The sequence below is a fragment of the Anoplopoma fimbria genome, chromosome 24 (assembly GCF_027596085.1).
Source record: "Anoplopoma fimbria isolate UVic2021 breed Golden Eagle Sablefish chromosome 24, Afim_UVic_2022, whole genome shotgun sequence".
NCBI lineage: Eukaryota > Metazoa > Chordata > Actinopteri > Perciformes > Anoplopomatidae > Anoplopoma > Anoplopoma fimbria.
Window position 1 is genome coordinate 6122630 of NC_072472.1, and position 17279 is coordinate 6139908.

The 17279-nt window shown below is 37.3% G+C and overlaps 1 protein-coding gene across 1 annotated transcript in view; it reads right to left on the reverse strand.

Moving 5' to 3' along the window:
• Window positions 1-12373, reverse strand: part of wwc1 (WW and C2 domain containing 1) — a 48200-nt gene extending 35827 nt beyond the window's left edge. Inside the window, exon 1 of the mRNA XM_054625652.1 lies at window positions 12051-12373. Coding sequence (XP_054481627.1) covers window positions 12051-12169 — 119 coding nt within the window. The 5' untranslated portion in view covers window positions 12170-12373. The remainder of the gene's footprint in view (window positions 1-12050) is intronic.
• Window positions 12374-17279: the final 4906 nt, after the last annotated feature.

Below are 17279 nucleotides of genomic sequence, written 5' to 3' on the forward strand. Positions count from 1 at the left end.
TTGTCGCTTCGTTGTACATGTAAATTGAGTACCTTTGAGATTTATTTTACTTTTTTTACGGACTTAATCGACAGTTTCAGCCCTGGAATGTTTGGTATGCATCCCTATTTTCACACATTTTACTAAACGTTCGATTGGTCAAGCATTAAATGGATAAAAATAATAATAAACAATGCTATTCTTTACAAATCACTGCTTTATCCGCACAAAACTGCACAGAAATATGAGAGTGAATTAGTACACTCTGCTCCAGCTGTGTATGGCTGGGGGCTGAACCCTCAGTGGGATAACAAACCGATCACTTTATTTATTAATGTGAACACATTTTGGACAGACGTCCCAACTCAGTGTACAAATCACAGGAATGTATCAAACCTGCAATAATCTATACGACTTTCAGTTCATTCAAAGTGCTCACATTGAGATTGAGATTATACACAATGAGCTTCTTTTTTAAATGGTTCTACAGCTGTTACATCAGTTCATCAACAAATAAAATCAATAGTCAACACTTTTGACAATTAAACAATCATTTTAGACATTTATTTAAGGAAAAATGGCAAACACTAATTGGTTGTTTCTTCTCAAAAGTGAGGATTTCCTGTTTTTTGCAAACAGCAATTATTTGGAATATGTCAACTCAAGATTTAGGGAAGTTGTGATGGCAATTTTTAAACAATTTATTTTTATACAATTCTTAGCTGCAGCCCTAAATGTTTCTAAAAATCTTAAAGTCCCCTACAATGTATGATATATGATGTAGTATCTAGAACATGATGCTACAAATATTATAAGAGTCAGAATAAGTCTGAAAAATGACTGAAGTAAAACATCCGGGCTCAGTGAAAGCAGCTTCAGGAGGCTGAAAGGGAGAGGCAGGGAGAGTGAATGTGAGTGAGGGGGGTGGGTAGTCTGGTGTTTCACTGAGTCCTCTATTCACCTCCAAGGGGGAAAAGGAGAAAGGGGGGGGTCTCACTAGCCGGTCACAATAGGAGGAAACCGGCCCGTGGCATTCCACAAGCAGCGCTGACGCATCGCCTGGAGGTTTCTGGGGCAACCCTCGGCCTCACAGCGGCCTCACAGAGTCCACTGCAGCCGGGACGCTAAACTCAACTTTACAATTGTCTTTGACATAACGGAGTCTGAGTGAGCCGGAGATCCCACCTGTTGTTGTTTAGCCTCTACTGCAACAGCAGGGAAAACACAACAACTTTACAACTATAGGAAGTTATTATTGTATACAGTGTCTTCTAGTCCCATTTAAAGATCAGACTTCAGGAGAGTGTTTATAAGATTCATTCATAAAACCAAAGGAACTATTCAAAGAAAATATCAAATATAGATAAGAAAAGAGTCGTCACCAGCAGAGAATATCTGCAACTGTAACTGTAGACGCCATTGCAATCCAAAATTCATCGTTTGTGACGGAATTTACAACCAGATGTTATGTGCTGCTTAAAAAAGATGTTCAAGTTTGCAATAGAAACCTGCATTTTCTAGCTTCATGCATTACTAGAACAATAACATGTACTGGTACACACAAAATAATCTTATTCTGGTGGCACTTCTCTCCAACAAACCATCTGTGGCCGAATGTACAGACACTGGTTTGAAATGCATGTGTACTACGTGACAGCCAATAGTCTATTTTTGTAATTTAGCTAACTGTAGTAACATTAAATATAAACAATGTTAAAACGATAAGCCTGCTGCCGACAATATAGATCCTACTGCTGAAGATTTAAGGTCATTTTCACAATGTCATTCTGGCTCAAACCATGAAGGTATTGTTTCGGTTTGGGTATTGAAACTCAAATATAATATCAGCACTGGTCAAAAACAAAAGTGAAACTTTGCCTTCAGTGACCGTATCATCACCGGATCAGTCACCAGTAACAAACACACACAAATGTAATGAGAACCTCCTCTCATTGATTCCATGATGGCTGACTACGACCAGCGGAGTATAAAGCTCTTCTCTTTTGCCTTTTTCCTCCTCTGCTGCCTCGTGTTTTTCGTGACTGCAGATACAAACAAACACAGAGCTGCTGAAGAGAGAGAGAGAGAGAGAGAGAGAGAGAGAGAGAGAGAGAGAGAGAGAGAGAGAAACTGAACTGGCTCCTTTTTCAGCTGATGAATAATGAAAGGGGCCCAGAGAAGACCCCCTCAGCTCCGCTCTATATTTAGCTCAGGGAGACTTCGGCCAACGGCTGATCTCAGAAAAAAACAAAAACGGCTGGCTTGGCTGGCTGGGTGGGTGGGTGGGAGTCCACGTCCCATTATTTCACTCCTCTCACCCACTAAATCCTCTCCTCTAACTCGAGGGGAGTCGCAGGCTGACTCTCAGTCTAAACTCGTCACTGCTGTCCCCTCGGGGAGAGTGACCAGCCTCCATTTCACTGTCATTCAATAGCCACGTGTAGTGCTTCTGCTACGCTTCACTGCTGTAGTGGTCTAACTGTCTGCTATGGCTGTGGGAGACCCCCACACACTGGGAACAGGTAGTGGATTAAAAACTGCCATCATGGTAATAATAGACAAACCCTTAGCGCATTAATAAAAGCACAACAATGACCATGAAAGAATATTTTTTCAAATTCAACTTTTAGTGTATCAAATGTGAAACAATGTAAGATCTTTTAATTGCTTGTTTTTTGTATCCCACAGTCCAAAAAACACATTTACAACTACATAAGTCAGAGAGAAGTAGTATATCCTCACTTTTGAGAAGCTGTTACCAGATAATGACAAACTATGAATTGATTAATAGCCTGTGGTGGTGTGTGTGTGTGTGTGTGCGAAAATGACGGTGACATCACTGACATCACCAAACAACCCTGAGAACACGCAGTAGAGTATTATATTTGATAAGAATATAAGATGAGTTTGTTGTGCTGTCGAGGAATCAGCGTTCTTGCTTGTTATTACGGTTGATTCCTAACTAAAGATCAGCTGAATTCACCAAGATATGTTTCAGGATCTTTATATATTGGCTTTGAATACTTTGAGGCCGTTGAATACTTTGAGGCCGGTGTCTTTGACAGCAGATTGGTATCAGATTGCTCAGATGAAACAGCTTTTTGTCACATGGATGACTTGCAGTGATGCCGGTCATCCATGTGGACCGACAGCATGCTGCTGGCAGACCAGTCCGAGCACTGCAAGGTTGCTCATTGGAGGTTTAATGGCAGGTTAATAAAGTGTTCTCAAAAGCATAGTGTCTTGTGCTGAGGGTCAACCCTGTATACAGCAAGGGCAAATCATTTTTTTTATTATTCTCTCTGCCACAAATGAGGAATTACCGATTTTAAATGGACGTTATGCTTATGTTTAACCTCCTACTTATATCCAGAGTGGGTACCTCTGTGTTATACAACTGCTAAACCTTCTAATTAATAAGTGTGGGTTTCCGTGGAGGGTGTCACATGATGGCCTGCATGTTTTTTTAAGAAGCTTATCTGAGAGAATAACTCCGGAAAACACTGAGTTCTTGAGATGTTTTGGCATCAAAGTGGTCTAAAATGAATCTGCAGGATTATTCACACAGGTGCAATTTCAGCCCTATAAAACCCAATATCACCCAAAGCCAAGTCACACACACACACACACACACAGGTTTCACATACCAAGGTAAACAGCCAGGCCGGGCCCCGGCGCTCTAATGCAAACTGACAAAGCGTGCGGCAAAGTGCAAACACACAGAGAGGCTGGCTGCATTTCTGTACGGTGAGTCAGAGAAACCTTCATTCAGAGCGGCGTATAAATTCCTCAAGTGGAGTTATAAGGCTTCCAAATATGTTTCATAGCCGCTCAAGGTCCAACCGTAAACACACACACACACACACACACACACACACACACACACACACACACACACACACACACACACACACACACACACACACACACACACACACACACACACACACACACACACACACACAGTATAATCCATTATGCTTAACAGACAAAGCAGAATTTATTATAAAAAAAGGAATTAGAGCATCTGCCTCGGTCTCTGTGCACATTACCCTCCTCGTAAAAAAAAAAAAAAAAAGTGACGGAGCGTTATCGGGATAACATTCCTTTCACCTGAGGACATGCATTAAATGCGTCACTGCGAGGGCGGATGGATGTTATTGCACTCTGAAGAGTAGGCAACCTTGGCTGATACTCTTCTTTCTTTTTTAAAACATCCAGAGAATTTCTTTTCACTTACTCCTTTTGTTTCTTATATCAGTGCTGTTGAAGTTCAGCAGAAACTTTTTGACAGCCTGTGGCCACCTTTTTTAATCGGGACTACATGACCCAGATACAGAATGTATTGTTAATTAGAGAAATGGGTTGTCTTTTTTTGTTGTTTCAAGTGTTTCAATTGAAAAAAAAATGTAAATGGCAACCCCAAAAAAGGGATGTTAAAAAAAAGAAGAATAAGAAACATGGCTGTTATAGAATATTTCACATGCAATCAGCAGTACAATAGGTACATTAGATATTCAAATAAATACCATCAGATATCTGCGACTCTTTCCCCGGGCAGGACGAGTTTTAAACAACACACACACACACACACACACACACACACACACACACACACACACACACACACACACACACACACACACACACACACACACACACACACACACACACACACACACACACACACACACACACACACACACACACACACACAAAGCTGTCAGTGTCAGAATAAGGCTTGCTGTCTTTCTTCATTCCTCAAACTCGGACTATAATGGGAAGGTTTTCACATGACTGCCGCAGTGAATTCAAAGCCGACTGGTCCTTGAATTTTCTTTTATATTTCTGTCTCTTAAGCTTCTGTTTACTTCTCTGAGAGCTTCTCCTTTTCTCATCAAGGATCATTCCACGCTGTTTTTTTACCCTCCTTGCATCCCTTGCGATGTAGGAACTCAAGCTTATTTCACTTACTGCGCTCATGCAACATTTCTTTGGTTAAAGGCAAAATGTAAATACCACAAATGTAAATGTTTCGGAGGCTGAACAGGCAGAACGGTCTTTGTTGACATTGTAATGCAAAGCAAATATCAGATGCCAGTAATCACATAAAGAAATGCCAACAGTAAAGTAAAACAAGAGTGAGATGAAAAATAAAGTACATGTGACTAATATTTTAGGCCTATTTTTAGGGGGGGTGATAACTGGTAAAACATGTAGTGTAAGTTTTTCTTGTAAGCACAACTAAGTCTGGCAGTGGGAAATATTTTAGAAATCTCAAACATCTTTGGCAGCTCTTTACTGAAGAAGCAGTGAAGTGTGGCTTCGGTAAATATCACAGCACAGGAGAAGGGAACAGAAATGTTTTGTATCCGTGTCGGGTCACAAAAACAGATGTGGTGGCAGCTCAAAGCGGGGTTTTCTGTCACAGCTTTTCCTATGAATTATTCTTTTTACGATTGGTGCTGATTTTTAGTTTAGGGCCCGCAGTGTCATCATGTAGTTGCTTAACTTGTCTGCACAACAGTTAAAAGTTTTGGAAAATAAAAAGTCAGTTGAATATATAAAACATAAAAAGCTACAAATCCTCACATTTGAGAGTCTGTTAGTAACAAATAGTTTGCATTTTTTTAACTTATTTATCAAATATCGAAGTTGTCAACCTCTTTATTATGATCAAATTCTCTGTACATTACTGATTGGATGAAAGTCGAAGAACTTGTGACATTTTTGGGGTTCATTTTTAGTAGTACGTTTAAAATCGGAGGTTGTAATCAGTGAACAGGAGCATGGGAAAATGGCACAAAAAAAGAGAAAAGAAATTGGGAGATGGCGTATAAAATAATGAGGGGAATAATTGCAGTAAAAAGATATAATCAAATCTATTGACATTTCAATATATTAACTAATTGTGTCAGCAGTTATGCAAGAGTATAAATGGGCTGACCTGAAAAGATAAATAGATGAACAAGTAGATTGAATTTTTTCCCACAAGAACAATAGTACACACTGTAAAAATGTGCTTTTGTGATGAGAAGCAACATCAATGTCTGCCGTCTGCCTTCACGTTCCAGCAGTGATCTGTCAGTTTGGGAAAACACTTTCAGGTCTGTATTACTAACGTTTTTTGCGAGGCTGCCACAAACAAATACGTGATGGTATGGTTGGTTATGTATTAAAGAAAACTACACTGCAGCTGTGTGCGAGCCGGCCTCTGTTTGGATCCCAGTTAACAGTTTGCAGGGCTGCACTTTGACCCCGTGCACCTTGGCATGCAGTGAAAAGGATTTCAGATGAATCGGGGCCTTTGGATGGCGAGTTTGCGCGCCGCTCGGTCCTTCACGTTGCGTTTCAGGAATGTGAGTTTTTTTAAAAGGACTTTGTTTGGGGGTTCCTTCTCTTTTCCCGCTGCCTCTAAGTGTCTGGAGTGGAAAAGCAACCAGAGGAGTTTCACTAAAAGGAGAAAGTCTTCATTCCACCTGCCACCTCTTAAGACTGCAACAGCATGACGAATGTGTCTGTAAGTCAAAATGAATCAACGCTACCAATACATTACTCTGTACAACACAATGTTAGGATGTAGCCCAACATACAAAACTACTTTTATCCAGTTCTGAGTGTTTTTATTCATTCCACGTATTGATATCCTTTCGCGTATTCACATTTAAATTCCATGACAGTCCACTGTGTGCTACTACTGATGATTTGTGGGACAGTGATCGGGGAAGGACATGGATTGAAATAAAAACTGCACACAGAATCGCTGCCACTCAAAAACAAAAAGGCCCTGAACTGGATGTACCTTTGGCAGACAGAACAGCCTTGGGGACATTTCAGTAGATGGACTAAAGCATGACTACACATCAGGTAGGATCAAATATGCAGACTATGAGTGGGCTACATTGTGATGAAGTCAATCTTTTTCAATCGAGAAACTACTTTGCTATAAATAAGTTGTCTGTTTTTAGTTTGTCCAGTAAAATAAATACCTTACAAATCAATGTACCTCGTCAAAGTGACACAAAACTGACCTGACCACCAGCACTACCTGCAAAAAACCAAATGCAGCTTAAGATTTTAGTCGTACCTAAGAAAAGAAAATGAATCAACAAGTAAAATAATCACATAATCCTAGGATAGGTTTGCACATTTGTAAGTCTTAAATAACAGGTAGGTGTCCCACAAGAACATTTAGACAGGTTTCCAAATGTTTGCTGGTTCCAATTACTTTCTAAGATTTTTAAGATATTATGATTAGCTGATTTATCAATAACATTATCGACGGATTAACCTGAAAAACAACGTCTATCGTTGAACATTTACAGAACATTTATAATGGCATATCGCTCAACCTCAACACGGACTAGGGCTGCCCAATTATAGCAAAAATAGGATGACGAATATTTTAAAGTATATTTAAGTTGGTGAAGAACATGGCAGATCCCTTTTAGGGGATATATGGATATGGAAAATTCGTACTTAGTTATCAGCCATGTGAAGACTTTACATGACAGAACCACTAAGGCTATTGTCCCCCTTGATAACAGCATTAACTACATACACAAACACCTATAAAATACAGTGACAAAGTAAACCTAATGCAATAAGTAAAGAATGTGTGTGTTCTCTCACACCAAACCACCACACAGAAAAGAAAAAAACAAACCCTAAGCTTCCAGAATTCCAGACATAAGCCATTAAAGGGATTTGGTGTCAAAGTCCGAGGGGTCTTAACGAACTGGTGAAGACGAAAAACGAGTCCCCCGTGAATATCTGCCCTACCCTCCACACTGTGTTTTTGTACGAGTGGTACTGTGGCATGTAGCGCTGCATGCTTAGCACTCTAAGCCTATTACAACAATGGATGTCTTTAAGAGAGATGAGTTAAAAAAAAAAAAAAAAAAAAAAAAAAAAAAAAAAAAAAAAAAAGGTAACTCACACCTACAAACCTGATTTGTAATAGCAGGAATGTGAATGAAGTGGGGTGTATCCTGGGAAAAAACACAGCGAAGAAGATCATAACCCTGACCGATAGCGTTTGTCCACTTTTACAAACAAAACTGAGTTTTCTGTATTTTGAAATATTTGGAACATTTTGAAGAATCTTTACCCTCAATGGCATCGTCATGTATCCATTTTCTTATGAAGGAAGTTACTTATTCAGTGCTATAAGTAACTATATTTGAGTAGGTTATTTAGAAAAAGCCAAATCTAATTTTGTAACAAACTTTTGGCTCATAACCGGTCAAGAAAAACACCAATTTTGATGACTATGGCATTAAACTGATGTCAAATGGGAGTTTACTAAACAACCCACTCAATGTGAACACTATTACAACAACCATCTTAATAACTGATTCCTGTATTTTACACAATGCAGTGTCCAACCAATTATCTCAGGCCTTTTATGCTGAAATCAAAAATGCCTTTAAAAAGGCTATAAAGTGAAAGTCATGTCACATAATTGAAAGCCCCAGAAAAAGCCACTAAAAGGACCTTGTAGTGAGATTGTTATCTCCACCTACAAGATGTCTGAAAGTGTAGAAGATGTCAAAAAGTAAAGCTTCACATGAATGTAACAATGGTTTTGCATTAAGAAGCATTTACTCTAATTTTCATATACTTTACAGCCATTAACTTCAATCATTTCTCTAAGGTGTTAAACCTGCCAGGCAGCAATCAGCTTCTATTTATTCTACTATGGTGTTCAACCTTCTAAGCAACCATTGGCTTCCATTTATTTTTACTACGGTGTTCAAATTTTCCCTGCAGCGACTCGCATGATCAATGATCATGCTGGATATCTTTTAAGGTCTCTGTAAATTCATTTTTATTTCACACTGCAGTAAAATGAATGGAAACCAATGGCTGACTGAAAGGCAGGACATCTAAAACTGATGGTATGCTATGTTGATGTAAATGTGATGTGTATTTAAGTGGTAGGGTTACTGGCTTGAATGTTTCTCTATTGAACTTTTTGCTTTAGACAATAAAATAATAAGATGGCAGAGAAGCGCACATAAATCCAGGTGTAAAGTACAATTCCAATTATGTATAGCATAACCACATTAAAAATAGCTCAACTGCATCACCATTTCATTCCCAAGTGAGTGTATGAACTGGGGAATTTATTAAGGGCACTGTCTCGTGAGAGTTTTTCCCTGTGAGTTCTAACATGTTCCGTCTCTAATGATTTGAACAGTTTATTCCCCATCTCCCCTTTCAAAGCTAATGAGACGTCACCTGTGAACGGAGCACACTGTGAGAAGGAACACCTTGTTTATTATCCCAAAGATCTTCTTAATGCATTCAGTTCACACACCGAACCATGTCGATCGGCTTCAAGGTTGAATTTTCTAATTCAAATCGGAAAAATAGGCTGCGGTTCTGAATAACAGACATCGTTTTCTGCAGGAAAGTTTACCGCTCGAGTTCTCATTAAGATTCCCTCTCAGTGGCATTGTTCTGTTCATCACTCTCACTTAAAGCTGTTTCCAGTCTCACACATCCGTATTATACCTAAAACAACACTGTTTCTTATGCAAATGTCCCATCTGGATTTCTGGCTGCAGGAAGACTCAGCTGTGTCTCTAGTTTTGGCAAAATAAGACATTTAAAAAAGACGTCACCTTTAAGCTGCTGGAAATTGTAACAGGCATTTTTGAACAGTTTATCGAGAAAAAGAATCTGCAATGAATGCATGAAATATGTCAGTTGCAGCCCTAATTGTGAGTTTTAAGTCATTCAGATTAGAGTCCAGTCCTGCATGTTTTGTGGGCTGCTTGGTGGAAAAGGTTTGAGTGACTAAGCAGTTGTTCTTACTGCTTGTCACCGTTTGGAACTTCAGTATTTTTGTCATTAAAAATAATCTCCTGGGCTTTGTCAACACATCAATTTACTACACAACTATATTTTGCCTAACAAATAAGTCACTGTGTCGCACTTGACAGATTTCCGGTCGCACTCGCTAATAAACTGATCATAAATCTTGACATTTGGGCTAAAACCAATTATTATTTATATCTTCAAATGTCCTGTTTTTTTTCAAACAAACTGTCCAAACCCTAAAGGTATTCAAGTAACCATAACATCAGGCAGCACATTCTCCCATGTGAGATGTTGGAACCATCTAATAATTGGTGTTTTGCTAGAAAATTAACAACAATTAATCTGTAATTAATCTGTAATTAATCTGTAATTAATCTGTAATTAATCTTCCGACACCTGTCTGCATACAGGTGTCGGAAGATAACGATTGATTGAGAGACCATACATTATTAAAAAAAGAGACTGAAATGACAATATTCCTCAGAGGAATAATACTTATAGTATAAGAGAAATCCCCTGTAGATGAAGGTGTTTCAGATAGAGACCTTCATTTAAAATCAGACTTCATTGATCCTTAGGAGGGAAGTTACAGCAGCACAAAGATGTGCTTATGAAATCAATTAAATAACTAATAAAGAAATTACATTAAAAAACACATATAATTACAATATCTTCACAATTCGTGCAATTATTTTGTGAGATAGTTTACAGCCTGATATGTGTCCCAAACAGCTGGACCGTTGTGATGTGAAAGGTCATTAGAGTTCAGAGACAGTCGTACTAGTTTCGGGGATAAACGAGCTAAACATGTGTCTCTGGTTTTAAAAAAGGGGTCTGACTCAGCATCTTCATCCCCCAACAGTCTGAGGATTGAGGGTGTTGTGTTGTGCTGACTCAAACTCATTTTTTTGGCCTACTTTAACCAACTATTCTGGACTATTCTTGTAATCACTGTTCCAGTTAAAATCACTGGTTTCCGGCTGCTCCGAAGTGAGGTTCAGCTTCCATCCGTTGTTATGTATCATATTAGTCAACTAAATATTTTGGGGGTTTGGACTTCTGGTTGGACAAAATGAGTAATCGTGCAAGAGTCTGTTCAAAAAAGTTCTAATTTACAGGGAAAAATATATTCATCAGTTAACATGACTCAGATGGAGAACGAAAACATTTGTCTCCTGAAACTATTTTGTATTATTTTAAGATATTGCACATAGCAAGAGCCAATTACAACCTTTAAGAGATTTTTTCTGCTTCTTCTGAGTCTTTTGAACATTAAACTGTGTTTCATTGCCCCTAGTTGTCCTGTAGTATCTGCTAATTTGAATATACAGTACCAGTCAAAAGTTTGGACACACCTAAACTTTCGACTGGCACTGTATCGATCTGCTGCTAACTCAATGAAGGACTGAATACAGGTGCAAAAACCAGTCTATCCATCTTCGGTAGGTTAAAATAATCAACATCCAATGTACAATAAATGCAAAGTATCTTAAAACTATTCCATAAACTCTTTTTTAAACATTTGTTTAGTCTATTTATTTGTGGTTTCCTTATGGTTGTGGTAGTTTAAGACAGTTGGACTCCTTTGCTTTCTGTTGGATTCCATATGTGTTTGGACACACCTTCTCATTCAATGTTTTTTCTTTATTTTGGATTTTTTTGTACATGGTCTAATATTACATCTGAAGGAACACATGTGGAATTATGTGGTAAACAAAAAATGCTCAACAAAAGAATATGTTTTATATTTTGATTCTTCAAAATGAGAAGGTGTGTCCAAACTTTTGACTGGTACTGTATAACTGAGATATAAACTAAATCATTGACTTTGTTTACCATCAATGTGTAAACTGGCATCAGTATTCACCTGTATCGATCTGCTGCTAACTGCAATGAAGGACTGAATACAGGTGCAAAAACCAGTCCATCCATCTTCGGTAGGTTAAAATAATCAACATCCAATGTACAATAAATGCAAAGTATCTTAAAACTATTCAATAAACCCTTTTTTAAACATATTTGCATTTTGAATTGGTGAGATTATGATTGATATTAATACAAATCAATCAATGCATGTGCTACAATGATGTATTTAAGGACCAAAATTTTCATGCTTTCTTTGCAGATTTGTGATATGCATTCATTTGAACTGTTATCTGTGCAGGGGGGGGCAACACAGTGTAGTTACTGATGAGCATCTGCAGAAGGTCAAAGGTCATCCATCTTCAATAGTAGCTTCTCACCTGTCTCTGGGGTCGATCCAGCTGGTGCAGTGGTTGATGTGGTCAACGTAGTAGACTTTGCCATCAAAGTCTCTGGCCTCCTCCCAACCCTCAGGTAGTGGCAACTCCTTCCTTGGCATGTCAGGCGAGTCTCCATGTAATTAACTCCTCTCTACTCAAAATCATAACGAAGGGAAACCATCGCTTTTCTCTGTCATCATCATCATCATCATCATCATCATCAACAGTGTGGGCAGCTATTCCCCAAATCCCTCTGATGCAGTTTGGATTAGGCCATAATAATAATAATAATAATCCATAATAATCCACAGATTAACAAGAAATGGAAATTAAAAGTGGGAAATGTTTATAAAAAAAATAATAATAAAAAAAAAAATCAGTATATAAGACACCAGTTCATTCCCATGTGAGTGTCAATGTAAACATTAGTCGTTAAGGCAGAGCCGCGTTGCTATGCGACCAGTTCTTCCAGTTGTGAACGCGTGTTGTTGCAACTTTTTCCAAAAAAAAAAAAAAAAAAATCGAACGCAGAACTCCCGAGGTTGCCTAGTAACAACTTTTGCAGTAAACCGAAAACTCTACTCTAATCATCCACGGTCCACTGCCGTAAACAGAAACAGCGTCGAAGTCTACTAACCTAAAGAAGAAAAAAAAAAAATGTCAAAAAAAATAATATAGAAACAGCGGGCAGAGCAGGATTGTAGTGTTTCACAACCACAGTCGTCACAAGTGGGGTTTAAAAAAAATTTAAAAAATTAAATTAAATCCTCTAAAATCCTGGCTCCTCTTCTCGACAGGCCACCATGTTTAGCAGCAGTAACCGATGGCAGCCGCCAGACGCGGGGTAGACGAGCAGCGTGAACACCGCTGAGGGAGGAAAAAATAAAAAAATATATAATATATAAAGTCACAACTGAATCCACACGGCCGTTAAAATCTGCTCAAAACTTTTGTGTTGTTTTGTTTAAGTGATCCGTGGAGAACCGGACGGGAGAGGAGCGGCGGCGGTAAAGTCTTTCCCCGAGTCCCGATGACTTCGGCCGGTCGACCGCTGTCAAGTCACACACACGCACCCACCGCAGCTTCCGGCCGGCTTTTCAAAATAAAACCTCTGTGGGTGAATTCAGCTAGGGGCACTTCCGGTCACACTTTTTTTTTTAAATTCAGAATTTATATTCCTTTATTGATCCCCATGGGGGAAATTCAAGTGTTGCAGCAGCTCAACTACACAGACACAGACAATAAATACACATACTATACAACTACACAATAAATACACATACTATACAATACACAGACACAGACAATACACATACTATACAACTACACAATAAATACACATACTATACAACTACACAGACACATAAATACACATACTATACAACTACACAATAAATACACATACTATACAACTACACAGACACAGACAATAAATACACATACTATACAACTACACAATAAATACACATGCTATACAACTACACAGACACAGACAATAAATACACATACTATACAACTACACAGACACAGACAATAAATACATTTCATAAAGTTTTGAAACACATGATAGGCTAGTATTATCAAAATCGATCAAGGTTTGTCATCTTGATGAAGTGGGAAGCAACTGATAAATAACTGTGTATAACATTTAACTGCATCATTGACTTGTTTACCATATATGTGTAAACTGGCATCATATACATCTGTATCCTTCTCTTATTGTCTCTAATTTTGTCCACTTTTATTACGTTTTTAATTGTTTTATTAATTATTATATATTTGTTTAGTCTATTTATTTGTGGTTTCCTATTTGTTGTGGTTTCCTTATAGTTTAAGACAGTTGGACTCTTTTGCTTTCTGTTGGATTATATATATACAGTAAAAGTTTGGACACACCTTCTCATTCAATGGTTTTTCTTTACTTTTATTTTTATTTTTTTCTACATTGTAGATTAATATTGAAGACATCCAAACTATGAAGGAACACATATGGAATTATGTGGTAAACAAACAAATGCTCAACAAACCAGAATATGTTTTATATTTTAGATTCTTCAAAGTAGTTGAAAGAGAAGGTGTGTCCAAACTTTTGACTGGTACTGTATAACTGAGATATAAACTACATCATTGACTTTGTTTATCTATGTGTAAACTGGCATCAGTATTCATCTGTATCTTTCTCTTATTGTCACTTATCACAGTTTTGTCCTTATTTTGTCAACTTTTAGTTCGTTTTTAATTGTTTTATTGATTAGTCTATTTGTTTATTGCATTTATTTGTAGTTTCCTTATTGCTGTGGTAGTTGGACTCCTTTGGTTTCTGTTGAATTATATATATATTTATATATATACAGTACCAGTCAAAAGTTTGGACACACCTTCTCATTCTACTACTTTGAAGATTCTAAAATATAAAACATATTCTGGTTTGTTGAGCATTTGTTTGTTTACCACATAATTCCATATGTGTTCCTTCATAGTTTGGATGTCTTCAATATTAATCTACAATGTAGAAAAAAAGAAAGAAAGAAAAACCATTGAATGAGAAGGTGTGTCCAAACTTTTGACTGGTACTGTACTTATTTATTCTCATATAAATACTGTGTTTTCTACTAAGTAGCATGCTGCCCTTCACAGGACTCTGTATTAAGAAACTTTCAAGTCCGCAGCGCCCTCTAGAGGTAAACATCCTGAACTGCCGAATGGATCCTCTCACTGCTGAGGAATGAAGGCTGACCTCAGTTTCTGTTTTTACAGGCTGCATCTCAGGTAGCTCTGGTGAAACTTGGAGGGATGACTCCAGGCTACACTGTGTCACTTAACAAAACACACCTTTTGTTTTGAAGGATTTAAAAAGTAGAAAGACACCCCTCAAATGTGTTGCAAATTTCGATCACAGGTGGAGTCTGTATTTATTTTTCTTAGGGTTGCCTGCAGAAAACTATACAGCTACTTCTGTATTCAATTACCAGTTGATTAATTTATTTTCTGCTGCAGTGCTGATTTATGACTCTATAAAACATTTTTCATTGATAAATCTATTTATAGTTTACTGGAGTATGCTATATAGTTATACCCCACTAGAACAACATTTCAGATGGAAAATTGTACTTTTACTCATCTCCATTTATTTCCCTCAATTATTTTACATGCAAAAATCAACATGACTTTAACTTGAATATGTATGGTGCATTGATAAGTTGATTAAACTACTGTGCCAGTAAACAAAATATTAAAGATTTGCTCCACCTCAATCAATCATAATGCTATCTACACATAAACTGACGTTACTATTGATAATTAAAGTACAGTTTACAGATAATACTAATTAACTTTAACTTGAATTCTCAATGCAAGACTATTGCCGTTGGTTGGACAAAACAAAAATTGTGAAGGTATCACTTTGGGCTCTGGGTAATTGTGACGCCATCGCTCACTATTTTCAGAATTTTAACAAACCAAACAATCAATCGATTAATTGAGAAAGTAATCAGCAGATTAATCCATAATGAAAAGAATAATTCATTTATAGTTCAAAATTAGTTCCAAAATCAACCAACTAGAATCCTGCTTTCACATTAAAGCATGTTAAACTAATCTAATTTAGCCTACATAAATATAATATATTTTTACGTTTAAAGTAACATTTTCAATGCAGGATTTTTACTTGTAATGGTGTATTTTTACAATGCAATATATCCTCAAACCCTTTTTATTTGAGATGTGTGGTCCAGGTAGGAGAATAAAATGTTTTTTAGTTCCCCCCCAAGAAATAGGCTTTATGAGAGAGCAGCCTGGAAAACAACTTTTCAGAAAGTTTCCTGTTAAAATTCTTTGTGTGGAGTCAGAGGCCAGATGGTGTTTGTAAAGCAAGAAAATATATATATTTATATAAAACTAAACTTGATTTGACTCTAGATGGTGCACCGCCTCCTCTCATGACAGGAGAGAGACTCTGAGGCTTTTTGTGATGGCCTTCTGACAAAGTTAAAAGTTATTTCCCTTGATGCTGGCCTTGCTCATCTTTGAATAGCAAAAAACTCAATTTACTTGTTGGAGGTTTTTGTTTTTTTAATAATTTGAACAAAATAAGCTTCTGTGTTCTTTTAGGATATACATAAAGGCCTGCAAACACTTTATGCCTCCACCCATGGGTACCAATGCTAATGGTACATTTCTGAGGAAGTGTACATCATCATCTCACACATTAATAAAATTAGATAAACAATCGTAAGATATGCATTATTATATAACTAGCTGACTTTAAGTTGAAAATAAATCTTGAGTATAAATACAAAGTCTGTATAGATCAGAATGACTTGTAAGGCCAGATCCCATCCTGTGGGCTTCAACCTACACCTGGGTGATTTTACATTTAGTTTTATAATAATACAGTTTTGATTTAATTACCCTATTAATGTGTTTACATGAGCATATTTCCTGTGAACATATTATATTGATATTCAAAGCATATCTGTATCTATTAAAAATAAAATAGACTTAAGGGGGGCGTCTAACCCCTGGTTCTGATTCGTGCAGACAGTCTATGGTTCTAATGGACGAACAGGTCCGGCCTGACTCCTGCTCCTGATGCGTTCAAGTCCTATCGGAAATATTACCAATTGTCGCACACATCAGCCTACAAAGTGGGGAACTAAAACTCTGAGTATATTAAATGGTGATAAAAATATGATTACCCATATAGGTCAGCATATTCAGCATATTATTTGTAGTTATTGAACCATGATGCTCAAGACTGGGTGCCTTTTCATTTCAGTCAATCATTATCTGTTTGTTTCCACGTTTGGAATGTGCCTTAAATTAAGAGTAAGTCATTCCTAGAAAAGTGAAACTAACCTGGATATTAAGATATTAAGATAAAGAACGACATAAAGATCCCCTTAGACATGTTTTAAGACATATAAACTCTGCTTTGAATAACCAATAAACATAATAAATCTTGGTGTGTGTCATATATGGATACTGCAAATATTATTTACTACGAAAGTTCAACTGCTGGACACAAGGTGTCTCCTACTTCAAAGAAAAGTTTATTCATATAGTGTATGTGTTTCAAGTCTCCACAGGCTCAAGATAGTTGTGATGCTATAAATCCTGCTGGTACATTCAGGTGTGTAACATAGATATGAAGTGAACAAAGACAAGTTTGTACTCTGCACATCATCTTAATATATTATAATAGAATTGTGTGCAGTGAAAAATCCAAGT